Source organism: Rhinolophus sinicus, linkage group LG02 (assembly GCF_036562045.2).
Source record: "Rhinolophus sinicus isolate RSC01 linkage group LG02, ASM3656204v1, whole genome shotgun sequence".
Lineage (NCBI taxonomy): Eukaryota > Metazoa > Chordata > Mammalia > Chiroptera > Rhinolophidae > Rhinolophus > Rhinolophus sinicus.
The window spans coordinates 16,464,365-16,492,080 of NC_133752.1; the positions used below are offsets into that span (position 1 = coordinate 16,464,365).

At 44.3% G+C, this 27,716-nt stretch overlaps 1 protein-coding gene across 1 annotated transcript; it reads right to left on the minus strand.

Moving 5' to 3' along the window:
* Window positions 1-1,430: 1,430 nt before the first annotated feature.
* On the minus strand, window positions 1,431-27,716 carry LGI2 (leucine rich repeat LGI family member 2). The gene is made up of 8 exons (XM_019743885.2): window positions 27,273-27,716; window positions 25,258-25,329; window positions 23,642-23,713; window positions 21,633-21,704; window positions 16,719-16,790; window positions 15,846-16,015; window positions 9,419-9,583; window positions 1,431-2,391 (listed from the first exon to the last, which is right to left on the minus strand). Exons 1-8 carry the CDS (start codon window positions 27,473-27,475, stop codon window positions 1,574-1,576), a joined length of 1,644 nt encoding a protein of 547 aa, XP_019599444.2. The 5' UTR covers window positions 27,476-27,716; the 3' UTR covers window positions 1,431-1,573.

Sequence of the window (27,716 nt, forward strand, 5' to 3'; positions counted from 1 at the left end):
GAACAACACAGTTGGTGCTTTCACTGCTAGAAGTTGTTGGGTCACTCTTTGAGAGCCACTCCTAAAAGCATTCACTTCTCATTTTTTTAAGAGAACCAGCTAACCAGGCAGAACATCCCCCTGGAAATTTCCACAAAACCAGACGCCCCACAAAATTCCTGATGGTCCACACCAAAGAGGCCCATTTTGAAACAGGCCACTCGGTTATCCAAATGCGGACCTGGTCTGTGGGATTCAGAGTGTCTGGCTCCAAACCTGGTCCCTACTGATCAGCCCGGGACCCCTGTCCCCAGCTTGTACAGGATGAGCCCCCATGGAAGCACGTGGCCCCATGTAAGTGTGTGGGTTTCCTTTGCCAAGGACTGGGGAAGGAAGGAGCGTGCTGTCCTGAGTTTCATCAGTTTACAATTTGGTGCCACAGCACCTTTGGAAGGGCTGTGCTGGCAGCAGCAATATTAGCAAATCAACCAAGCAGGACTGTTGCATGAGTAGGGAGGTAGGTAGGTGGGCAGGTAGGGAGGTTGGTATTCAATTACTTGAAATATTAAGTTGCCCAGAGGGCAAAGACATGCATCAATCAAAGGGCCATCTCTAGGTTTCAAAGTACACAGACACTTGTGTAAAGTCCTCTTTGACTTCACAAAATCTTACTTCAATCCTCATCAGAGGGAAATACCTGTTCTATTTCTCTAAAGGATGGGATGAAAAGCACCATTCAGTCTTTGGCCTGTCTGCTGGTGACCCACACACTCAAAGGATGGGTTCAGAGAAGCAGTGAGACGTGGAGCGCATCAAACAAGCATTGTTGCTCCCGCCACCAGAGGGGACAGCTCTGAACCACAAGAAGAGAGGAAAACGCCTTTGTCTCACTCCTGGGCCTGCAGCCCGTGCTAGGCCTAGACATGGGTCAGCAGAATGTTCTCTCTTTGTAGCAGAGGAAGCAATTTGTCAAACATGATTTTGTTGACACACCCATGACAAGCATCCGTATGAGCCAATGAAATAGCCAAGGTTCTGCTAGGAAGGAGTGGGGGTAGGATTCAGGAAATTGGGATGGCTCAAAATAGCACTGCTGAGTGTTATCAGATTTTTAAACTTATCATCAGCAAATCTTTTCAGCTGACTTTGGCTTTCAGAGTTCTTACCAAAAAATCGCTAAAATGGGATGAGAAGGTCCCATAGTTTGTTTGGTCTTTTTTTTAAAAAATCATTATAAGAGCTATTCCATCTTATCTGATTTTTCTCCTTCATCATTAAAAAAAAAAAAAAAAAAAAAAAAAAAAAAGCACATTACTTTCCTATATGGTAAGAGTTAATACTGTACTCTTTTCTCAGAAATTACAAGCTTCAAGACGTCTTTTTAAATGGGAGAATGGACATTTCATGCAGGTAGCCAGTAAATGCAATCCCTGATTAAAATGTGACTTCTAAAAGTTTGAAAACTTCTAACTATTTCTCCAGTGCATTTTTTAATTTCAAAGCTCTGCACCTGGCTTCTTTTTAATTTTTTTTTTCTTGGTCCTCTCTTATCAGAGTTAGGGCTACGTGTCTTTTCAATTCACCAATCACACCTTCACAAACTTAAGTCAACAACTATGTGTTCAAAAATCTTTGTTTTCCCTTTGAAACTGGACGCAAAGAAGAAATCTCTCCTGTCAGTGGAGACTGCTGTGAAGGAACGAGGCGCCTGCACATAAATCTCCTTAAATTTTTTGAACAGCTGCTTCTCTTTATCCCACTGGTATATCTGGGAGAACGTATAGTCACTCCCCAGGGCCAGGTAGTGATTCTCTTTAAAAGAAAAGGGTTGCAAGGTCATGGCCCCCCGGGATGGAAGGGCCTGGATCTCCACAAACTGCTTACTGTTCCACCTCATGACCCTGGAGTCCCCGATGAAGCGGGTGAGGGAAAGGTAGAGGGCATTCTGCATTCTGAAACTCTTCACAGCAAGCACATCCTCCATGTTGGGAATGTCACTGTGGGGGACAAACTTCTTAGAACTTTTGTTCCACTGGAGGATGATGGGGACCTGGGAGCGGCTAGACAGGATCAGATGCGATTTCCCATCGATATCCACAAACTCGGCATCCGTGTCCCGGAACCACTCGTGCAGAGACTGGTAGGAGTAGAATCCTTTGCTGTTCCATTTATACACTGTTGACAGACCTGCTTTGGAGCTGTCTGCGATGACGAAGAACGTCTCGTCGTCGATCTGAAACAACTCGATGTCATTGGGCTTGGAAATGCGAGACACTTCGATGTCTTGGAATTTGACAAACTTGGTCCAGCTCTCATCGTACTTGTAAATGTGAGATCCACCAAAGAGCTGGGCCACCACCACAAAGACCTGGTCATCGATGAGGATGGCCTTACAGCCCACGATGGACTGACCTGCTCCAAAAGAAAGGAGAGGGGATTAGGGCAGCCACAGTTAAAGATGCCCCTCTTTAGTGAAATTGGGACCCTTGGGAAGTGCTGGTGAGAAACGTAAAATGGGACAGCCACTATGGAAAGCAATATGGTCGTTCCTTGAAAAATCAAACATAGAATTACCATATGACTCAGCAATTCCAATACTGTATCCTTACCCAAAAGAATTGAAAGCAGTGACTCCAAGAGACGTTTGTACACCCATGTTCATAGCAGCATTATTCACAATAGCCAAAAGGTGCAAGCAACGCAAGTGTCCACTGATGGATAAATGGATAAACAAATGTGGCATGCACATACAATGGAATATTGTTCAGCCTTAAAAAGGAAGAAAATTCTGATACATGCTACAACATGGATGAATGTTGAGGACATTAGCTCATCACAAATAAACAAATACTATATGATTCCACTTATATGAGGTACGTAGGCTAGTCAGATTCATAGAGACAGAAAATGGGTGCCTGGGTCTGGGAGGAGGGGAAATGTTTAATGGGTATAGATCTTCAGTTTTTCAAGATGACAAGGGCTCTAGAGTTTGGTTGCCTAATGATAAATGTACTTAATACTATGGAATAGCACACTTAAAAGATGGTAAGTTTTATGTTATGCATATTTTCCCATAATTAAAAAAAAACATGTAAATCCTTTTTATAAATTGTGGCTCCATAGAAACAGGTAAGTACTGGTCACGCGAGCTTCTGCATCTTTAGAGACAGGCATACAATTCAGGAAATTCACTAACGCACTATACAAATTGTCTTCACGCTATTCAAAAAAAAAAAAAAAAAAAGTACATCCCAACTCCATAGCCAGAATGAGGCAATTAAAGGGGCTTCTTTTCTTGCGGGGCAAAAAGATAGGCGCCAGGCCTCAAAGTCGGGAGGAAAAAATTTTAATAAGGGCTCTGAAAGACATTTGGCCTCTTTTGATTTCCAGAGCCAAAGGAAACCGAGGCAGAGTAGTGTTGAACTTTGTGACTCTAAACCAGGTGGCCCAGGGTTCCAAACGCAGTTCCGCACCTGAAAAGCTTTCTGAGCCTGTGTCACTTAACTCTGTGCTCAGGCTCCTTGTCTATGAAATGAGACTTAAGCAAGCTACCAGCGGTGGTCTTGCAGGGCTGCTGGAAAGGGCTCCAGGAGAAAGTTCATGGTTAGGGTTGTTAGTACAGAGCACCAGCAGGCAGGAAGTAGTCTGTAACCAGTAGCTAACATTATTGGCTCATTGAAGCAATTGTCTTGATAATCAAAAGCCCCTTTGGAGACTGCCCACTGTAGAAATACCTATAGAATGAGGGGTGATTTCAATGATCGAACTCAGGCATCACAAAACTAGAACTTTTCAGGAAAAGGGGAACTTTTTCAGTAGTGACTCCCTTGAAGGTCAGGGTCACCACCTACCATGCTCTCCCACTCAGGATTCGGACCCCCAGACCTTCCTCCAAGCTCTCCATCACAGCCAGCAAGCAATAGCATCACACCCACACCTAAAAAAATATATTGAGCCTCCATCTAGGTCATTTGATTAAAAATTAGTTCTGTCTTCCCATTTTCTAGGCAATTTGGACCAAAGTGAGTTTGGTCTGTAAATTACAAGGATAGTTACCCGATTTCTGTCCTTAGTAATAACTCTGAGGGCAAACGATAGGTGGTTTTTAGAGTGGTATTTACTTTTCTCTTTCACTGCTTTGGGTTTCTTGCTAGAATCTGGTCCCTTTCCTTTGTTAAAAACTAATTATTGTATTTTTTCTAAGTATAGAAGTTTTAAATGTTCACCAAAGCAAATTTTTAAAATAACAATAGGTGACACTTGTGAAGTATGTTCTATGGCTGGCACTATACTAAGCACTTTACATGTATTTTTACTCATTTAATTTTTATTCCCTATTTTATAAAGGGTAAAACTGAGGCACAGAGAAGTTAAGTAACATATGCAAGGTCACACAGCTAGTCTGTGGTAGAGCCTAGGATCCAAATCCAGGTAATCTGGCACCAGTCTACACTATACCACCAATGTACCAAAAAGCACAAAGAAGAAAATCAAAATGACTTTCAAATGCTGAAATAATACCTGATATCTTGATATATTTTTTTGTCAAGCTATGCTCATATTCAAATACACTTTTTAAAAATAAATTTGAGCAGATAGTATACATAGGCTTTTTATAATTGACTTTTCTTTACTTGACTACTATGTCGTGAATATTTTCATGTTATATTTCATCTTCTATAACTAGATTTTTTAAAATACTACACAGTATTCCACTGCATGGATGCACCATCATTTATTTAACTAATCCCCTATTGTTGGACATTGCAGTTATTTCTAGCTTTTCATTATTATAAGCAACATGCTTACTTGTAGAGAAATTATTTTTTTTGAAAACCAGCTGGAAGTGTTCTTAAATGTTTGCTGACTCAAACGTTGTGCACATGTTAAACGATCAAACTGCTCTTCGAAAGCTGCACTGACTCCCACCCTGCCAACACAAGTTGAAAGTGCATGCCCCTGGTCCCCTTCCCGAACTGCCTGGCCATGGAGGTCCCTGCTACCCACAGCGTCCTACAGGCCTGTCTGTCTCAGCTGAGGAGCAATGTGAGACAGAAAGAATTCTGTTTTTGGAGATGCTCCATAACACTTCTGTCCAGGTAAACACATTTAGCCCTAGGAGTTGTCCGTAGCAGCAGAGATTGTGTGTGTGTGTGTGTGTGTGTGTGTGTGTGTGTGTGTGTGTGTTAATGTAGAAAGAGAGATTAGAGTCTGGACCATACATTGCTTACAGAAATTAAAAGAAAAACAAAATAAGCCAAAACCAGGAAAGCTGAGGAAAGATGTAGAAAGAAAAAGACGTGAATAGTAAAGCCTTGGGGTGCACATGACCACAGGTTTCCCTCTCCCCCTAGAAGATGGAGCGAGAGCTGGAGCTGTCTCTTTTGCATCATGCTCACTGGGCTCACAAGGGAGAAAGAAGGTGCCCCTGCCATTCTTCGGAGCCCCGTCTTGCAGTGCAAGGATTGAGAAAATCTATATCTTACCGACTCTGGGATCACCCTGTGATCAAACTAGATGACAAATGAGGCATGCACGGCCCCATGAGGGGAGAACTGTCCACGTTTACCTCGGTCTTGTTCAAGGCAAGTGGTTCCGTGGCTGTTCCCTTGCTTATGCATCTGTCACCTGCCCTGCGCACGCATGCTGCTAACATCCAGCTAGGCACGCTTCTTCCTCCAGCCGCAGTCCTCCTGTTTCTGTAACCACCCTCTTCCCCTGCCACCCTCAGGCCCTTCTCTGCTGGTCCCTGCCATTCCCTATGCTTATGAACACCATGGAGAGAGTAAAAAGTTAGGGACTGGGGGCAGAAGGCCTGCTCCTATTTTTTTTTTTTTTACTATAAAATGGAGACAATGACATACATGTTATGAGATTGTTATGTGGCTTATGAGAGAAAAGGTTTATAAATGACTGAGTACATAAATGTTAGTTGCCTTCCTTTCAGTGAAAAACTATGTTTCAATGACTGTGATTTGTGTTTAATGGAAATGTACATACTAAGGGAGCACAGAAGACAGATACTTCATTTCAATCAGGTCATCAAGGAATGCTTCCTGTATGAGGCTGCATTTGAGCCTGGAGATCCAGGTGAAGGGAGAAATATGAGAAAGTGAGGTGGTTGAATTGTAAGATGTGCTCAGAAATCAATAATAAGTGACAGAAAATGGGCAATACATATAAAACAGGCATCATGTTGGGACCTTGATACATGGATTGTATGCTTTCCTGAATTAAGAAGAATAATAGATCTGGAGCTGGTAGCTTCCCCTAGTGGTAGTAGCAAGGAATGGTATCAAATATCTATTTTTATCCCCAGCTGATAGCTCAACATTCATTGAGGATTTACTATATGGCAGGCACTGTGCTAAGAGCTAAATTCCCATGGGCCGAATCCTATGATGGCCTCATTTTACAGGTGAAATGGGAATTCAGGAAATTCCCATTTTACAGATGAAGGGGGCTCATGGAAGTTAACTACCTTGGCCAAGGTCGCCAGCTAGAAAGATCTGAAGCCAGTTTTATCAAAAACTAGTGTGATGTCGAAGCTCGTAAGCTTAAATACCACTGTTGGAGCTCATTTCTTGGGCTTGGCTGGGAAGGGGGTCCGTGGGCTCCATGTCGGGTTGCCCACCGCGCCGAAGATTCAGACTTCGAGACTGAGGGGCTGAGGAATCCCGAGAGACTAGCAAGGTCCAGACCTGGCTCTGGCCACACCCACTCTGATCTCACTGACCACTTCCTACCCAGCACCTCTGTGGCCTCGGCTCGTCCAGGCCAGCAGCACTTGCCGGAATTCTTGCAATCGCCTCTGAACTCGTCGCTCTGCTTCCACCTCTGTTCCTTTTCCCACACAGGCTACTCTTAACCCAGCACTCCATGCCTGGTACCTGCCTCTTCCTGTGCAGCCCTGTGACCTCTGCACAAAACCCTGCAAGGCTTTGTACAGCCCTCGGAGTAAAAGCCCACATGCTTTGTAAGACCTCCAAGGTCCCATGACCAGCCCTTCTTACCTCTCTGACTTTGTCTCCTGCAACTCTCCCCGGGACCATTTGGCTCCCTCTGGACCTTTGCACTTGTTGTTCCCTCTGTCTGGAATACTTTTCCTCCAGCTCTCCATGTGGCTCAAGCCCTCATGTCCCACAGGTCTAATTCAAATAACACCTTCTTCATGGGGCCTTTACCAGATACTACCTGAAATGTCAACACCCCCATGCTCAGCATTTCAAAGCTTCCTTCCCACCTTCTTTTCCCTTCTTAGCATGCTGCTATCTAAGTGTTATATGTATTGCAATTATGTGTTTTGTTAAATGATCTCTCTGTCCTGTTAGAATGTAAACTCCCTGAGGGCAGAAGTTTTTATCTGCTTTGTTTATTATTATGGCCCTAGCACCTAGACTGTGCCTGGCTCAGAGTAAGTACTTCAGAAATCTTTATAAAGGAAGGAAGGAAGGAAGGAAGGAAGGAAGGAAGGAAGGAAGGAAGGAAGGAAGGAAGGAAGGAAGGAAGGAAGGAAGGAAGGAAGGAAGGGACTTGATGAACTCAGGCATGCCACCAGCTGCGGGTAGAGAAGAGTGTCATCCCTTCCTACTAAGGTCCACCTGGGAGATGGAAGGGGTGGGATGCAACAGTGACAGACCCTGGGCTCTGCCTCCGAAGTGACAGTGGAGTGGCTCAACATGCCTGAGACTTGACGTCTTTGTCTACAAAGGTATGAGGAGGAAGCCGGCATGAAGAACTGCCTACTCTGTGCTGGCCTCACCAAATCCTCACAATGCCCCACGGGGTATATCAGCTGCCCATCTGACAGATGATGAAACTGAGCCTCGGGGCCACTGCTACTTCCTAGCACCTGGCAGAATCAGGAGGAGAATCTACATGCGTCGGTTTTCAAAACCCGAGTGTTCTATGGTCTGTCTGTATGCCAGCTCTCCCTTGAACAGCAGGCTCTGTCCTCTACCTGTGAACAGGTAGCCCACAATAATGCCTCCAGCGACTGTTGTGAGTTTCCAATGAGATGAACCAGAACCTGGCACCTCGCAGGACCGCAACCAGCACTGGCCACAAAGCATCAGAACTCCTTGCACAGAGCTTCACTTTGCTCCCACCTCCTACCGTGGTGAGAAGGCAGAGGGGCCAGCTCATTCACCCCTCACTTACCTTCCAAGCCAGGAGAAAGAGAAAAGCAAAACCACGTGAGTAGCGAGTCCCCTCTCTCGCCTCCCTTTTTCCTTTCACACGGACTGGGTTTAAGGTCTTAAGGCCTTGGCTCCCTCAATAGGTTCACCTGCGCAGCTCTATGCTGAGTCTGCACTTGGATGAGCGGGGCTGCTCTCAGGAATGTGAGCTCAGCACGCGGCGGCCAGATGGCCCAACAGTAACGCGGCTCATCTGAAATGGCCTCTTCGTGGCACCCGCATGTGCATCTCACAGACATCGCAGGGCTGCGAGATGAGGCTCATTAGCAGCTCTGCTCCCGAGGGCTGAAACGACACTCTCCCTGCCTCCATACATCCTGCACCTGCTGCAAAGCCACTCTGTGCGGGAGAGATTCCCAGGAGCCTCCCCATCCGGAAATTCTACCCAGATACGCTTCTTGCTGCAACAGCAAAATGCTGCTCTAACTCCAAATCAGGAATTACTAAAGGAAATCCTCTCGTGGGGTCACAGCTAGGCTATCGTGGTGCTCTTTATAAAGTTAGTATTACTATCAGATTGCACTTGATAAATGAGAACTCTTTGAAAGACTTGATCCACTTACTCACAAAGCAAGTAGACCATCCATTTTTAGTAGCACTAAGACACTGGGATCTCCTGCCAGCAGTGAAAGAAGCATTAAGTAAGTTTTATCCCAAAGGCCTGAGTTTAGAGTCCTTTATTCTTATTTTGTTTGTACTATTAAAAGGAAGCAGTGATCACCAGGGCCTGGTAAGGGAGCAGTAGGAACAGCTAAAGAGTGTACATGTGTGTCCATGCATGTGTACACATGTATGTGCATGTATGTGTGTGCATATGTACACGTGTGTGCACAAGCACACACGCATGTGTATGCATTAGCATATTAGTTAACAAAAGTCAAAGGAATCATTTAGCTGCTGCTACAAAGTGGGTGCAGTCTTAGGCCACCATAACTGCTCAAGATTAAGGGGTTCTCGAAGTGATGTGTCACCACTCCAGGAAAATGCCTCCCATCCCATGCAACCTACCACCCTCTCCCTTTTCCAAAGAATCACCAACAATAAATAGGATCAACTCCTGACGTTTCGTTCTCACCAATCACTGAACATGTTGTGATACAAAATCAGAGAGATGAGGGTGGGCTGGAATGTGTTCCCCAAATCTAACCAAATCAGAGAGCCAAGCCGTCCTTGGGTACAGCAAGAACGTTTCTTCTCTCCCAGAAAGTAGGCCAATGCCTCCGATCAAAGCCTCAACTCACCTGTAATGTTGTCATAGCTCCGGAAGTTCATTTCGATGTGGTCCCACTCCAGCACCATACAGTTCTCCATGCTGGGCTGGGCGATGGCCACATACACGTCATTCTTGGAGTTGAACGTATCCACTGAAACCGACTGGTAGGGCAAAGTCTGATGAACGACAAAATCTGGGAATTGGTGTTTAAACAAGAAAAAAAAAAGGCTCCATGAGGTCTCTGGTGGCAATCTTTAACCACCATTACCCTTCCATCCCTTTTAATATCAGCTCTGAAAAGTACTGGGAGGGGAGAGGGCAGAGGAAAAGCAACACACACATCACAGTGTGTTTGACTCTGGGAGATTCCAGAAGGTCCCAGCTTTCACAGACTGAATGCACAGCTTCTGATACAGCTTGAGATGAACAGTTCACAAGTCTGGCTATTGGATCTCTATGTTTTAAACAAATTTGGTGAAACCTGGCTTTCAAAAAGACAAGACAGCAAGGATGCCACAGAGCAACATTCCTGAAACTATCAAGAAAATTCTTCTGTGAAGAAGGGCTGCCGTGGGCAAATTTGTTTGGGAAATTCTGTAATTCTAGCCCTCTCAGAAGATCCCCAGTAGTAAAGAAACCTATTTAGTTTTGTTCGCTGTGGTGCTTCTCATACTTACCTAGGAATGGGGTCCTTTTATCATCTGTTAGCATACTCCCAAGCTCTGTATTACCTTGGTACAGAAACTGCCATAGCAGGTTCAAAATGAAAAGTCAACTCCCCAAACGGCACACTGCACATTTGGAAACCAAACCAAACCCCTGAGATACGGTCTGAGAGGTTTATACAGCTCACCATGCGGGGAAGTTAACCTAACTGTGTTTACTGGTTCCTGGACTCAGTGCAGGGTAACTAATGGCTATGCCTGGGGTCTGGACAGCAATGGACCGCTCAGCAAGCACTTACAGGAAGGAGATTGATTGGATTTTCAAGCAACGTAGAACTCGTCTGATTTGAGCACGTGTTCTACTCTTCCATTTAGTGGCACAAAAATACTCCTCGTCCACATTGCTCCCCCGAGCTATGGCTGACTCACTGTATCGAATCTTGGTGGGGAATGCACAGTGTTACCACGGAACGGGGTGAGGATGCTTTCAGATGCAAGAATGGTTACAGTGTGGGGTAGCTATAGAACCAAGGAAGAAAGAAAGGAAAACACTAATAAAGTTTAAGGTCAGTCATTTCTTTGGCCAGAGACCTGTCAATGTGCACGGCTTCTTGGCAGGGTAAACATGCCCCGGGTACAATGATGGTGGCTGCCTGGCTAAGGGAAGTTGTTCCTATGGAAAATCCTGGCTTTGCCTATCTCTTCCCCACGAAATCCTTACTGGCGCCCCTCAAGTAAGTCCCATCTCCTCTGAAAAGCCTTCTCTGACCAGTCCAATTCACAGAAGTCTTCCTAACACGTTGGACACTGAATCAGGCACTGCTGTTTACACCTTAATATTCACCATGATTTAATCTCCAACATAGCGATATGAGGAACAGATTTGGAGAAATGAGAGTGAGAGATATTAGAGACTTGAGTCATTTTAACAGAGCCAGACGCTAAAGCCCAGAGAGGGTGCATGTCTGGCCATAGCCACACAGCCAGTGTGGTATGTCTCCTGAACCAACTTAGTGCTTCCTAAGGTCTGGTCTGGGTCCTATGTTCTCAGAGTCCCCGTAACATAAGCCCACAGCAGTCACTCAAGAAATACCTCTGACTTGGAAGCCTCATAAAGCCGTCACATGAGAAAGGCAATAAAGGGGTGGGACATTCAGCAGTGAGTAAAGAGGGACAGAGCAAAAGGAATGGAGGCAGGGAGGAGGTGAGAACAGCTGAGAAAGCGTTGTGGTGGGAAGCGTGGAATGGGGATGGGAAGAGCAGGTGACAATCAGGGAGCAGGAGAAGCAGGAAGGGCAGAGGGAGTGAGGGCAACGTGAGGCACTGGAAAGAGCACTGTGCCTGGAGTCCACTTCGTGCACTCAAGACCCTGGGCTGCACACTACCCCTTTCAAGGCCTCAGTTAACTTATCCACAATAGGGGGCAATGATACCTCCCAAGCTTAATGACACAGGTACATTGAGGTAGGTGGAAATGCCTACCTCAGGGCTTAGCACATAGTAAGTGCTTGATAAATACAGAATTGAGGTCCAAGAAAGGACAGCCCACCTCCTCTGTCAGAGCCACCACTGGGCTGTCTCTTGGACGAGTGTCCATTTTAATGGCATCTAAGATAAGATGCCAGAGCTGTGACCCCATCTTCTTGCTGAGTGACCTTGGGAAAGTTGCTTAACCTCTCTCTGCCTTAGTTTCCTCATCATATATTATGATTCATACTCATACAGAGCTGTACCTAGCACAAAGTTAGTGCTCCATACATGATAACTTTCAGAGGTGTCCTTCACCAGATACAGAAGGTGCTTAATACGTGCTTGCTGGCTTAATGAGGTGGGAAGGCTAGCTCATCCTGAAACTGTGGTGGGGAGAGGACAGGGCTGAATGATGGTGCTTGCAGGTACAGGGAGAAGCAAAGAAGAAACTGTCTCTGCACCCCAACAGCAAGAAGTGGCTGAGGGACAGTGGGGACAGGTGGCAATAGTAGACAAGGTACCCTCTACCCCACCCTGCAGGGAGTGGCCTATCCAGAAGAGCTGGGGCTCTGAGGTAAAACAGACTGGGTTTCAGGTTCCTGCCTACAGGAAGGAACCGTGACCCGTGGGCAAGAAACCTGAGCCTCAGGTTCCTCATGAGTAAAATGAGAGTGACGTTTATTTCATAATGAGAGTGCACATAGTGTTAGCACAGAGCTCTGTCAATGGTGGCCCCTCAGTAGTCTTATATAGGTAACTCTATAGTTACACAGTTATGTAGTTAGTCACAATGACAGCATTATACGGTCTACACAAAGACTTAGGGAAGAGTCACAATAGCTCCTAGCCCCACCCCTCTGTCTACACCCTCGTTGATCCGTCAAAGACTAAAACAGAAAAACTCAACCTCAGTTCTCTCCTATTGGCACTGGCAGAACCAGTGTAGAAGCCAGAAAGCATTGACTGAGGCACAGGCTTTGAGGGTTCCGTGTTCATGTGGAGATAAATGGAAGAAGGGAAATGGTAGTAGTTGGTTTCTGCTTCTTATTCTGGAGTTCGAAAAGGACTCACAGAATACAGCTGCGTTCTTTTCATCACAACTGAGACAGCTGTGAACCTCTCTCCTACCTCCGGCGGCATTTGTCTCGTCCAGGTCTTCAGAAAGTTCCCAACACGTCTGCAGTCCCTGTAACTCACTTACTCTAGATAGTCTCCCGACTACACTCTGAATTCTCAGAAACATGAGCATCTGCTCAAAAACACGGGTCATTTAAAGTGCAGACCAAAAAGTCCGTTTTTTTTAAATGAAAGAATCCCAGAATGAAAAAGAGTTAGTTGCCAGAGTGGAGAGCATTTTACAAATCTGGCCTTTATTAGTCTGATTTTCATTTGTTTTCCCAAAACATTGGTTTCATCATATTTTCTATATACTGAGTATCTGGCAGAACAGATGAAGTCCTTTGAATTATAAATCTAATTCTTAATAGGAGACCCCTTCTCTCCTCTACCACCCCCTCAAAAAAAGGAGGAGGAAGAGAAGAAAATGAGGAAGAAACAGGTGAAAGAAAATGACGGACGCGTATGTGTTTGTGTGTACAGGGGGGAAGGGAACTCGAGGAGTCTAAATATTTTCTTCCATCCCCATCTTCATTTATTTTTCACAAATGGCAAAAGCACATTCATTGTGAAAAGATCTCAGAGACTACACATATTGACATGACATCCATTTACTAGTGTTTAAGTATGATTGGTATTCTCTGCGAAAACATTGCCACTTCCATTCACACTGGATTAAGTTCATGATGTCAGTGAGACTCTTCCAATTCAGGCATGGCTCCCACTGGAATCAACAGATTTTTACATAGCTATTTATAGCACTTGGAGAAAATAAATTATACATGACGCCAACCCTAGTGGGAGAGAAACTGCACATTAATGCATTATTTCTCTTCGCGTTTTCATCAGCCCTGAAATAGGGAAGCGAAGAGGACCATTAGGATGCAAAATCCACTCCCTTTAAGGAATTTAGTGAATTATTCTCCTACCAGGCGGAATTATGAGCAGGTAACAGGGAGTTTTGAAGTGGTTAAAAATAGACTTGAGGCGGAGGGCTGTGGAAGGACTGTGATTAATCTAGAGAGCTGCAACAGTCCAGGGGCGGCTTCCCAGTATTAATTACACCCCTGTGCCCGGAACGGAATGGTAACAGTACCTTCCTTTCCCCGGGAAGAACAGTATCTGCCTGTCCTTCCTCTACCTAAAGAACTTACTCCTTTCCTGAGAATCGGAGCTAACAGGAAGACAGTGCACTCAGAACACGTGCTTCTTCCCGAATCGTCGGTGAGGATACAACAACAGTACCACGACTCTCAGATCTGGCTTTCCATCTTCCATCCATCCTCACCTATTTTTCCTCCCCAGCCTTTAATAAAGCACCAGAGGCTGAGGCGTGATCTGAGCAGGAAACAGGAACCCAAAAAACTCACGAAGTATCGACTTAAGTTCTTACAAGGCAGGGAGTCTATTTGGGGGCCGGTCATAAGTGGGTTGTGCCGTTTTTTTCATGATGGAAGAAACCGAGAGCAAGAGTCAATTTGTCTGTGAATCTTAAAGGGATAAAACAATGGCAAAGACAGAATGGTCATTTCCCTGTTACCAGGGAGGAGTGCTGACTTTCTAAAGTTTAACAGGAAGCTTTTTAGCCAAGGCATAGATAAGAGAGAGGATGCCCTAAAATGTGTTAGGGGCTCACACTGCCCCATGGGTTCTGGGACTAGGACAGATTTCAGGATCTGGCTACCTCGGTTCCAAGCCCCCTCCATTCCTATGATAATGCTCAGAGCCTAGCTCATTTCTACATCCACAGGGCTCTACGGTCAGAAATCACGCTTCCTCATATAAATTATTCCCAGCTCCCCCAAGCCCATGCCGTTTGTCTCAGAGATTGACAAATTTATGGCCAGGTGTGAAGAGAACAACAGAAAAGCTGCTAACGTCACCTTGGGGCTTAGAGAATTCTCCAGGAGAACTGGAGAAGAGGCAGAGCAGAACCCCAGTGAGCTTCAGTTTAGCATTTCATACCAAATGGCCTTGAATGCCACCTTTTGGTGCAAATGTCATTGACTATGACCTCTGATTTATTGCACTGCTCTACAATACAATAAATAACCTGCTCGTGGCCTCACTGGCTAAAGGGCACCTGCCAATTACACAGCTGAATAAGCTCCTGTTCAGTGATGAAAGACGAGGTCATTTCCCTAAGATTTCAGGTTTTCTCTCAGCAAAGAACAGAACTGGTAGGGGCCCTTCTTTACAAAGATACATAAAAATAATTTTTACTTTGTGAGTTGTTTTTTTTTTTGTTTGGAGGAAGGCAGCAGGACTGGCCTGAATGTGATATTTTGTTCTTGAAGTTCTTTTGTCTTTTGAGTTTATGAAATTATTTTCTGAGTTCTCATTCTTGCTGCTCCTACCGACATGCCTTGTGGCTCTGTCGATATCAACTCTCGACTTAAATGTTTATTTTTATAAGTCTGATAAGCAGGTTTCATACTGTGTATTGATCCATTCGCCTTTCAAATCTGGCTTTAAAAGCTGGACACTCCATCTAAGTCTTTCCTAGGGAGACACCTGCTCTCCCCAAGATGTATAGAGAGCTGAGGCAGTTAGCACTTAATTTTATCTCATAGCCTAAAAAAAAAATGTATAAACAGAAACCCTGAGGCAGACTCTGGAAAACAAAATCAAACTTTCTTTACAGTTTTTCCCTCAGCGTGAGTTTTTTCTTCTGGCTACTAATTGTTAACTTATATTTCCACTTTGCCATTGGTTATAATGTACCTAGTTATCTCTTTTTACATGGAACTACAAAAGCAATTTATAGACGGTGAAGTCTGGTACTTACTAGTTAAATTTTCAATAAACTTCCTATCATTTAATCAAGAGAACCATAATTGAGGCCTCGCTGCCCTGTCTTTTCACTGAAACTCAGGCTGATTTGAAAATATTCCTACGTCAAACTCACTAGTTTATACTTTGACCTTTAAAAAAGGTCAAATTTCTTTAGAGAAATTCGAATTTTGTAAACAATCAAAAAGAATCAAAATGAAAGCCAGTGCAGTGAACGAACACCTAAACTGTTGACCTAGTTTCCTTACACATAAATTCGTATCTTTGAGAAGGCTTAAGTGTTGCCTGACTAATCTTGATAGAAAACTTTTGCTTTTACCCACATTTCTCCACTCCCAGTTGACAATCTAAAAGAAAAACACAAAGGGAATATTCTAAATAACAATCTTCAGTGAGAGAGGCACTCAGTACCTGTCGTTGTGCATTCATAGTCGAAGCTGGTCACGTCATTTAGTTTCTTTTCCTGATATTCTGGTGGACCGATACACAGCACATCAGAAACAGTGGAATTTGTCATCTTCAGCCACAGATACAACCACTTAGCTTTGCAGTCACATTCGAATTTATTGCCCCTTAAATCTCTAAAAATCAAAACAAAACACAAATACAAACACAGAGAAACAGACATGCCTGAAATGTTTTGGCAGTAATATGAGTCTCCAGAATTATTAACACCACGATATTAACATCGTGATACCTCCAAAAAATGAAATTTTTTTAAAAATATGTATTTAATACATCCTATTTCTTGTACTTGTCACTGACTTTATTTAATGATCTTCAGTGCCCGTGATGTTAACTGTACAGACTACAGAGAGTTCTCAGAGCTAACGTATCACCGTTTCCCCAAACTCTCTTGAAACTGTCACCATGCCATGTTAGAAATGGGGGAGGGATGGCAGAAGAACACCATCCAACACAGCTTCTTGCTAACAAACACAGGACATTATAGGAAGACAGTTTTCACAAACACAATTGAACCTTTAAGATCTTGTTAAATTATGTCCAGAAAGAAGTGACAAACACTAGAAGATAAAGCAGATGGATGTGCTATATCAGGGAAAGACATAGCCAAATGCTACTAAGTGTATTCACAAACGGCAAAACCCAACACGATACAAGCTATATGCTGTTTCCCAGCAGGCACTACTTTGTCATACAGTTTTAGCTATAATATAAAAGAAATTCGATAAAGGGGGAGAAAACATTTAAAGATGCGATTAATTGGGGCACAAGCAAACATAATTGGGACAAGCAAACATAAACTTGATTTTCGTTACTTACAGTTCAATCAGAGAGTCTAAATCACTGAAGACATCCCTTGGGAGGGCTTTTATGTGGTTATTGGCCAAAGAACTAGAACAAGAAAGTAATATTTTAATGTGGTTATTATCTTCATGCGCTGTTACTCTGCAGTCCCTTAAATCAAGCTGATAATTGGAAACAGAGCTCTAAACCACTTCAGCACAACGTGGCTCAATACTGAGATAAAGAAAAGAGTTTACTTATACAAAGATGACATTATAATGCTGGAGTACATTGTAAGTTTTTTGTTTTGTTTTTAAAACAAGCATTTATTAAGCTCTTGATGGAACCTCAGATGGCATCTCATGTTTCTCAGAATAAAGGCCAAAGTCCCCTTGATGGCATGCAAGACCCTCCATTGTCTAGTTTACCTCATTCCCGCCTACCTGTGGGACCACATCTCAACCCCCAAGATCCAGCCACACTGGCCCCTTTGTTATTTCTCTGTCACCCTTCACGGCTTCTGAACTTGCTGTTCATCTGCCTGGAACACTCTTCTCCAGATATCCCCACACCTCCTTTACATCTGTCCTCAACTATCACTACCTCCCGGCCCTCTACACATCTCCTTTCCCTCTTCTGTTCTTCACTGCATGACCATTACTTGTCATACTATATATTTTATTTATCTATTTAATTATTGACTGTATAGTTTCCCTACACGTAAGGAATGCAAACATGAGGATAGACTTTTGTCTGTCTCTCCACAGCCGTATCCTCAGCTCCTAAAACAGTGCCTGGAACATAGTAGGTACTTAGTAAGTCTTTGTTGAATGAATGAATTATGCACTAAAATGAGAAGGATTTTAAAAAAATAAAAGATGCACAGTCTTGCCCCAAGAAGTTCCCTAACGGTCCATCAAAATGAACTCTATTACTTGTGATTCTAAAAAAGGACTCAGTAAATACTCTTTTACATAAAGACCCCCAGCTCTAATCCTAACGATAATATAAATTATCAATGAACCACAATGTTCAGGGAATGAATGATTGTGATCAATTTTGTTGTCTCGTTAACAAAGGTTGACCAGAAACCATTTTGCATTTTTGCTGTTAGTGTTGAAGAGCTTTCTAAAATGTCCTAGTCCACTTCCCATCTCCCAGAAGTAGACGTGAATGAACATCATCAACTTTCTTTGATGACTCAGGATTTTGCAGTGCTCTGTCATCATCCTGCAAAGATGAATGTCCATGGGGCTGGCTGCTGACGTTGAAAGATACCGGGTGTTGAAAGGCTGTACATCAAGTCTGTGATTTCCCCCAGGCATCCTGCTCTAGTCTGAGTCAGCCAAGAAACTGGTGCTTGTTCTTTTCCCTTACACATGAGGACAATAGTAAAACATATACATGATAAATATGTAGGCAATTCAGCATCAACCTCTTTGAAAATAGACATGAAATTAGTCTGTTGTAGCATCATAATGACCCATCCCAGAAAAAGGAATTAAAGAAATGAGTGTTCTGCCTTAGACTCAGCTAACCATTCTTGCTTCAAGACACCAACAGAATATTGGGAGACCCCTTCCCATCTAGGTAACCACAAATGGATTGAAATACCATTTCATGTATTTTTTTTTTTTACCTTTCTTTCCTAAACGATTTATCTGTACATTTTTAAAGATGTTGAAAAATAGGCTGAATACGTCATCAGACTGAACATATTCTAGAATAGCTTTCTGAAATGAAAAACGGACATGTTTGTTTTGATTTTTTTTTTCTGGTTGAGGGTTACTTTTCCTGGAAAGTAGAGTGCAAAAATTTTTAACTAGTTGAAATGTATCGCATTAAAGTGATCAGAGTATATGGAATGGTTGAGGCCCTAAAAGCAGACTGTTTAGCAACTGTTCCAAGTGTTCAATTTAGATTTCAGAAAGCTGAATTATTTAGATAGACTATCCACCCCCACTCACACTCGGTGCATAACATCTTACTTTCCACTTCATTTTACCCATAAATTCATGACACTTCCTTCATTTTTAAAACTACTTAACAGCAACCTGTCCCTTGGGCTTTATAGGGCTGCTGGAAAACAAACGTCCTAGATTTTACTTACAGATTGGCACTGTTCCTTCAATGCTTTGAAACCTGATCTATGTTTCTTTACATATGAATATGAGCCTGTAGGTGTTGGAAAAGTTCACAAAAGGTAAAAATCAGATACTTAAATAAGCAAATACAGGTGACTTCCTTAAGCACAGGGGTGAAAGTTAGAGAGTTAATGTGGTCTCTTTGCTTAGAAGTTTACAAAACTGGGGAGGGAAATGGGAGAATTATAATGCTAAGTCAGAGAGAGAAAGACAAATGTCATATGATTTCATTTATATATGAATCAATTCATTCTTAAACAATGTATTCAGTGCTTTAATTACTACATACATCTCCAGCCTAGACGATTCCACTTTAAAAGTCACCTGATTTGCCCAGAAGTAGAGTCTATATGAAAGATCCAGCTCAGGAAGGAACCCACTGGTCAACCAGCAAATGAGAAAGAATATCCTGCTGGCTTAGCCCTGTACTAGATGCTGGGGAAAGAGCAGAGATGATGGAAGATCCTCATGGGCCCTCCACTTGGGGAGCTTTCAGTGCTGCTGGGGAGATAAAACTAATATTCACAAGATAGCACCAACCAGTGTAGCCTGAGTCTACAGGAAAGTGCTGGGTGTTTAGAGCCAACAAGGAGGGCTACAGGCAAGGTGAAGGGCAGATCAGGAATGGCTCCATAGGGGACATGAAACTTAATCTGGAATTTGAAGAAAAAGCAGATTTCAAGAGATCACAGACAGAAGATACAGCATCCAGAGCAAGAGAAAGAAAGAATGTGAGGAGAAGCCCAGGAATGGGATGAGTTGGTTATGCAAAGGGGCCACTGGGAGCCCGGTATTCTGAGCACATTAGGGAAATGAGGCTGGAGAGCTGGGGAGAGGGGCCCCTGTAGGATGGGAATACAAGCATAAGCTGAGATGGGTGTATTAATGCATGAGATGTAGTCTGGACCCAAGCAGGGGACTCCTTTGTTCCCTCTGCATTTCAGACAGAAAATGAGGTGCCTCTTACACATATACACATGTGATATACACATATGGTTGTATGGGCAGAGGCACAAGCATGCACACACAAATGCAGTTATGTACACACATGTAGAGAAGTTCATGCACCCATGGGCACACGTGAGCAAACAATGCAAATAAATATACATGCACAATACCTGTATGTTCACACCCATTTTCAGACCAGGGGCCCACAGCCAATCGGTCAAATGAAATTTGACATCTGGGCTAACTCAATCAGTCACATGGGCTTTGCTTTAGGTTCAAAATCTGCCCAGAGCCTTTGCTTAAAAACAAAGCCCCTCATTCCTGACTGCTGGGAACTGGATTTATCCGGCCACAGCTGTTCTTCTCCAGATACCCACAGCTGTCTTCTTAGCAGACCCTGTCTGGCCACCCAAACTGCCAAGGCTTTTCAATAATCCATGGAGAAAACTGAGACTTCTTGATGAGTGGAGGAAGGGAAGATGATGGACTGGCTGCTTTGCAATAAAGCATTAATCTAAGGGGCCCGAAAAACCTCCTCATTTTAAGGATGAGGAAACTGAGGCTCAAAAAGGTAAGCAATAGTAATAAATGATGGCCTTGATATTTGAACCCAAGTCTATGTGACTTCAAGCCCATTGTCTTAGCCTCCACAAGAATGTGAGAATTCAGCATCCAGGTTGAATTTGAAAATACAAATCAAAACGTTTCTAGGAAGAAAAGAAAACGTGGAGCAATCGCGTGAGCAAGAGGCTGACGCTCTCCAGGATGGACGGTGCTGATCCACAGGTTTGCACCTCCGACCTCTGCTCCCTCCTCTCCTTGTTCTGTGAGCTTAAACTCAGGTAGAGCTTCTGCTTGGTAGAACTCCAGAATCAAGTGTTTGCTGAGCCTGGTGGCAGACACCTTTGCCTATATCAGCGTTTGACGTAAATGATTACCTCTTTAGATGCTGTATCAGGGTTACACAGTCAGGGTGTTACTGCTCCTGCCCAACTCCCCTATTCAAAGCCCTGCAATTTCCCTAGTTCTCTTTTTACTATACACAAGCTGACTATGGAGATGAGACATGTTATCTTACGCAAACACAAAATATCTATCATGCAGATGGGACCTGGTTCCTGGCTAATAAATGGCTCTTACCAAGACAATGGCTATTTTTACATTTTTATAAACACAGCCCCTATCTTTTCCATTTTCTAAATTTGCTAAGTGTGTGCACTTGCTTCATTCTGATATGGCAATTCAAATCAATTTATTTAATTTTTTTTCTCCAGAAAGCTATTAAAGAATCCAGAGAGCTTAGCTTAAGCCGAAGATTAATCCAACATAAAAGAAAAAGCTATTTGCATTCAAATTAGAGAAACCACAAAAATGTCTCTATTCCATTTCATTCTGATTCTGACCCTGCATTCAACATTCTTCAATGAGTCGTGTAAGCCTCAATTCCCAAATCTATAAAATGGGGACACACAGACTATCGTGAAAGATAAAGAGGAGAAGTCTCACTAAGCACCCAGCTCTGTGCCTGGCACACAGTAAGCATACAATACATGACAGTTTCCTTCCCACTGCCTCCATCGCTCGATAGAAGCCTCTCACCTCTCAAAGGAGAGGCTTTGACATGCAGTCATGTGATGCTGATCCAGGAGGATGGAAAAGATAATAAAGCTAAGTGTGTGAATAATCACCACAGGCTGGTGCCTGATTGACAGTATAGGAACCTCTAGGGCAACCTGGAAATTAGTTTCCTTCCGAGGATGTTACAATACAGACAAAACAGTTAAGAAAGAGAGAGACACCAGGAAGTAAATCTTACCCTACGTAGTCAAGGACTGACAACACTTGTCAAAGAACTTACAGGTGAGTGAGGTCACGGAGGCCACGAAAGGCATTTCTTGAAATGGTTTCTATTTTGTTCCCTTCAATGAACCTAAAGAGAACAGCAGTATAATTAAACTAAGTTTTCTCAGCTTTACATCTCTAAAAAATGATATTGGTGTGCTTTCAGAATAAAATCGAAACACATTCATGAATTTTAAAAATTCATCTCTGAAGACGAGGTCAGCTACACCAGATCCCAAGAGTGAGCAGGGTTTGCATGCAAGAATGCATGGACACGGGGTATGTTCCGCACTCTTTCCAGAAGCAGCATGGAAATCTTCAAATTCAGAGTCGGCAACACTGGTGAAAACATTTCGGGAAACAAAAAAGAAGAAAGCACTCTACCAAGGCAAGAAATGTTCACATCTCTGCAAGCCTGGAATGCTCCCAGATGGCCAACCCTTCTTAGATTTCATAGTGCCTGGCTACTAATACTTTTGTTAATATCATCATCCCTTGAGGGGAGCCCATTGTTTCCTATCTCCATATTAAAGTTTCTGCTGAGGGAGAAGTGCATTACGCTTGGCTTCTGGCAAACTCTGAGTTCATCGTGTCCTACACAGTCTAATCTCTGAACAAACGGGTGACGAGGCAGGGATCCTGTCACGATCTCGAAGCCACTAGTAAACAGGAAGTATGATGAAACTGGGTGTAGGCCAAACTTCTTTCTCTGCACTAAAATGTCCTGGGGCCTGAGCATAGGACCCTGAAATAACAACTCTGGCCATGCTTTAAAGTCTCTGTGGGAAATACATGCACTGCGACTATGCCCTAGGGTCACAGAGACCTATAATTTAGTTGACAGCATTATATTTCGTCAAATGTAAGAGGGTGTTTGATGAGATGGTGCAAAGGAAGGCTTTGGGACACGATGCCATTAGTTAGTGAGTTCTTGATTGTTGCACTGAGAACTCTCTGATGACTGTTTTTAAAAAAATCAGGGATTTATTCAGTAATAGACTTCAGTATAAACTAAGCTAACCTCCTCCTCAATCACCTAAAAGCAAACAAGTAGTTTTACATTTGTTACTTTCATCGCTCGCTTATATGCCTTGATAGAACCTAGTTGGACTCAAGGCTTCAGCCCTACCACTCTTTCCATGTTGATTAAGGATACCGTCAGAGTGTCATGACAGCATACATACTACGTATGTACTCTGGACAAAGAACTCTTTCACTGAGATCCTTCCCAAGGACGCAAAATCAGCAGAGAGCTTTCTTAGACCCAGGATGTGTTTAGAATTCAAACATCTATCTACCTGTTAACCTCAGATAAGAAAGCAGAGACAAGGCTTTAAAAATCCCTCTGAATACTCAGTAAGGAAATCCCACTGATAGCAGGATTAATATTATTATAAAGTTACAAAAGACAAGGATGAAAGAACTTAAGGGGGAAAAAGACATGAAAGGGGGAAATGGCAGAAATCAGAGGGAGGGCAAAGCTCATTGCTGGGGGGAAAAAACTGCACTTCTGAAAAGGAAAAAATAATGTGTGTTTTTTTAAAAAAGAAGAAGAAATAAAATTAGACCCTCGTCAGCAGCTTACAGGAGATACTGCAAACGGACTATAGGCCAACTGAATTAAAAACATGAAGTTGTATCCCCAAATAGGGAGACTTTATTTAAAAATAAGTAAGCCTCAGAATCCTTCAGCTTTATTTCTGGCTGATCAGCAAATCCATGCCTAGTTATGAGAGGTAAAAATATCCAACGCAATTTCCAATTGTGCTTACTACATGACAAATTAAATGTCAACAGAGAATAAATGAATATCTTTCCTTCTTTGTTTCCTTTCCCCCTCTTTGTCCCCAACCTCCTCCTGTCCCAGCATGTTTATACACAAGTAAACTATAAAAGGTCAGGCTGGAAAGAGAATGGGGTTTTCTCCACCCCTGAGTTCTCCAACAGATGCTGTTCAGTTTGGAAAGCAATATTGCAATTCTATGGACATACCACATGCTCAGCAAATAGATAAAGCACACTTACAGGTATTCGAGATGAAAAAGTCCAGCAAAAGCATCATCCCGGATGACTGTAAATGAGTTAGAATTCAGCAATCTGAAAATAAAGGACAGATTTCAATGTGGAGATGTAAAACTGGAGTCCCATAGTGCAGCCATTTCTGTTTCTTGTCCTGTGTTCAGATCCGGGGGCAAACAGGGGCTCTTCTCAGTCTAAGAATGACCCATCAGATGCACAACCTAACTCAGTGATGGTGATGGACAATGGCTAGTGGATCGCCTTTGACCAGATTTTCTATCCCTATCACTCCACCCTTTCTCCTTTGTGGGACTCAGTAAATATGACCTGAGAGCTGTTATTTCAAACCATTCCAATGCTCAGAACAACTAAACAGCCAGTGAATGCTTTATGATGCACGAGCAATCATGGAATTAGAGATCTAAAGGATAAAATCCAACTTCATTGTTAGAGAAATTTGAGCCCAGAGAAGTTAAGTGATTTGACCAAAGTCACACAGCTGAGGCAAATACATAAACACACACACACACACTTTTCTCCTACATTATACATTCTCATGAGAAATAATTTAAAAAAATTAAGAAACCTTCAGAAGATTCTTTGTTACCACATAGTTTTTAATGAGTCACCACTTAAGTCTATTTGGTTAAAGTTTATATAGCCTATATAGTCACCGATTAAATCTCTTTGGTAAAATACCAAAATTTGTATTTTTGTCATATGGAAAGTATATTTTAATAGAACTAGAATTGCTACGAAATTTCAGATTTAAAAATTTTAAGTATAATGTTGTAAGCAAGTACATAACATGTCAAGAACAAAAATATCAGCATTAATTTATCGGTAGTATGCTGCTTGTTTTAATTTTGATCTCATTTCACATTTAAGAAACCAATACAGATACAGAGAATGAGCTATGTACTTATGGCTTTCCCTGTCACTGATTTGCTTTTGAAAGCTGCTTTTTGGACATTTCTTTTCATTAGCAAACATTAACTAACCTGGGCAACAGGTAATGACATAGACACTTGCTAAGAGTGGCTGGGTGGCAGAGCAGTTATGAGTGTGGGTTAGAAGTCTGGCTGTGATTTTGGGCAAGTTACTTAACTTCTGTCAGCGTCAATTTTCTCATCTGTCAAATGGGGAAATAAAAACACCCTCCTTGTATGTATAACAGGGTGAGTAAATACAATTTTATATATAAATGCATAGTATGCTCCCTAACAGAATATGTACTCAGTCAACTAGAAATACTCCTATTTCCAGAGTAACATTAAGAGTTTAAACTGCAGATTTTTTTTAAGTGGGGGAAACAGTTCATTTAGGTAAAGTTCTGGTTAAAAATCAATGTGATCATGTCCCCAGTTGCGAGATAGGGGCGTTGGGATCTATAATAAAGTCTCCGAGGAAAACATGTGCCAAATGAAGGAAAGGACAGTGAGCAAAGAGCCTTGGATCTCAGCTTGGTGGGGGACACAACCAAGTTCACACTCAGAGCCAGCCATGGTTTGTCACGGAGTTTGGATATTTTAGGAAGAACTGACACCAAGAAGGCAGGGGTCACTCCTCCTGGGACTGCACCTCCAGGACCCCCATTTTCAGAGAGAACTTCCCATACTCACAGCAGCTGCAAGGACGGCAGATGGGAAAACATTCGGTCCTTGATTTCTGAGAATGTTCCATTTACCAGGCTCCTACAGGCAAGAGAGCAACAAAAGGAGGCCTAGGTTTCTTTGAGAAATGCTGGGCAGGATGAGCAATTGGCCTTATCTTCCACCTGTACTTCAAACTCCTTCACTCAGAAAGGAGGCTTAAGACAGTGGGCCAGGGGCTTCTCAGGGGCAGGAGCGAGAAGAGTCAAGCCATGTTCCGATGAATTGAATCAATATGAAAGCTAGTCTGAGTAACAGAAACCGTTACCATCAGTCTGGCTCCTTCCACAGACGTTATCTCAGCCAGTTCAACTCAATCCCCCTGCTTCCTCTTCTTAACTACAGGAGCCCCTGGCTGCAAATGGATAGTTACTTCACCTCTGCCCGTGATTTTGTTTGTGTAGACACAGAGTTAATGTTGGCCAACAAAACTTCTGGGGTTGGATTAAGCATTCCCCTTGGGAGCCCACCTCTGAAAGACACTCAGAGCACTTCTGATGAAATGCACCGTGAAAGCCTTGGGGGAAAACTCAGAGACACCTGAGCGTGAATGTGCAGTGGGAAGCAATGCCATCTGCCAGATTTAACGGTCAATGTAGGGGCAAGAGGCTTGGCTCTATTTTTGCACCAGGTCTCGCAACGTTTCTGGCCACAGCAGGACCTCAACACATTATTTCAAAATTCCTTCAGTTAGCATGCAGATCAATTAAGCAGCTGCTGGTCTAAAGGATTTAACAAGGAGAATTTTAATTTCTGGAATCCTCCATGTCCCCCAACTTAGCAATATTAAGAACCAAAAATGCCCTCTTTGCCTGCCAACCGGACTCCTAACTTTCTAGAAATGTAAACAGGAAGCCCTTCACCCCTGGGCCCAGGGCCCTGTGCCTTGCCTGGGGTGGGAGGCAGGGGAATGTAATATAAGAGGAAGTGAGTGCCCTGAGCATAGCAGCTTCACCTGGGAATTCCCTGCCTCTGCGATTGAGTAGGCATCCCCAGCACCTTGGCCTGGAACAAGGGAGTCATTTCAGCAGGAAACATTTCCCAGCAGTGACGATATAGCCCAGCAGCCCCTTCCACAGCCCTTATGAGAACTGGTCATGTGGCTTGTGTGGCTGTGTGCAGGCAGATTGAAAGCATCTCTTAGCAGGTGGATAAATGATGTGGAGCCTTTCCCATCAGTTCCTCCAGTGCTGAAAAAGCAGCCAATATATGTTCGGGGCGGAAGGTGGGGGCGGGCAAGAAGCCCTTGTAAACTCAGAGAAAGAAGTCAGCCTGACTTCCAGCACCAGACCACCACGGGGCGGGTGCCCCACATGCCCCAAAGCTCTGCGAAGCCCTCTGTGCTCCCCTCTTCCAGGCCACATGGGGAACCCCACACACACACTTCCAGAGACTGTCTGCCTTTACCCAGGTTCCTCTCGACCTGCTGTGAAGAGGTTGGGAGGAGGCCAAGGTGTACACCACAGCCCCAGCCCCGAGGTGGGACAGCGAGGCCTCAGCCCTTCGCAGGTGTTCCCACTCCACTCATGCTCACTGCACATACGTGCCCCTACACAACCACCCGCCCCGCCGAACATACACATATCCTCTCAAACTTTAATGCACCCCAGAATCTCCTGGGGACGCCAAATGCAGGCTCCAAGGCTCCCCTCCAGAGCCCCTGCATCATTCAACGCGGGCCCCAGAATCTGCATTGGCACAAGCCCCTCCAGGTGGGTCTGATGCAGGTGGCCCGCGGGCCACACGTGAAGAAACACTGCCACAGGGACTCGTCCGGGTTCCCAGACTCTGCATCTCGGGTTCCCTCCATCCTCCCCAGCGCCCGAGACTCCACCCCCGTCCCACAGCGCGCCCCCACCCAAACGTAAAGAAAGCGGCTGGGGAGTGGGGTCAGGTCGCGCTGTCCCAGCGCCAGCGGCAACTCCCTGGCAGCGGCGGGCTCAGGGTGGGGCGGGGAGGGGGTTGGAGGGGTCCCACTCACTCACAGGGAGCTGATGTCGCCCGGCACGACCCTGGGCACCCAGGAAGAGCCCACGCAGATGATGGACTCCTTGGTACAGCTGCAAGTGGCGGGGCAGCGCGCCAGCCGCCTCACCTGCGCGCTCGGCGGGACCAGGCACGCGGCGCCCAGCAGCAGCAGCAGCAGCAGCCCGCAAGCCCCGCCGTCGCTGCCCCTCCGCAGCGCCATGCCGGGTCCCCGGTCCCCGCCCCGGCCCCGACCCCCGCCGCTGAGCCGCGCGCTCGGACCCGGCGCCGCTGCAGACGCGGGTGCCGCTCGCTGCTCGGCGGCCGCTGCTGGCGAGGACAAGGGCGCCGCGGGTGTGGGAGGCCGAGCCGCAGCCGAGCAGCATGCTGGCCGCCACCCCCACTCGGCGCCCCCCCACCCGAGCCCGGGCTGTTGGGCGGCCGCCGCCGCTGCGCCCGCCGCA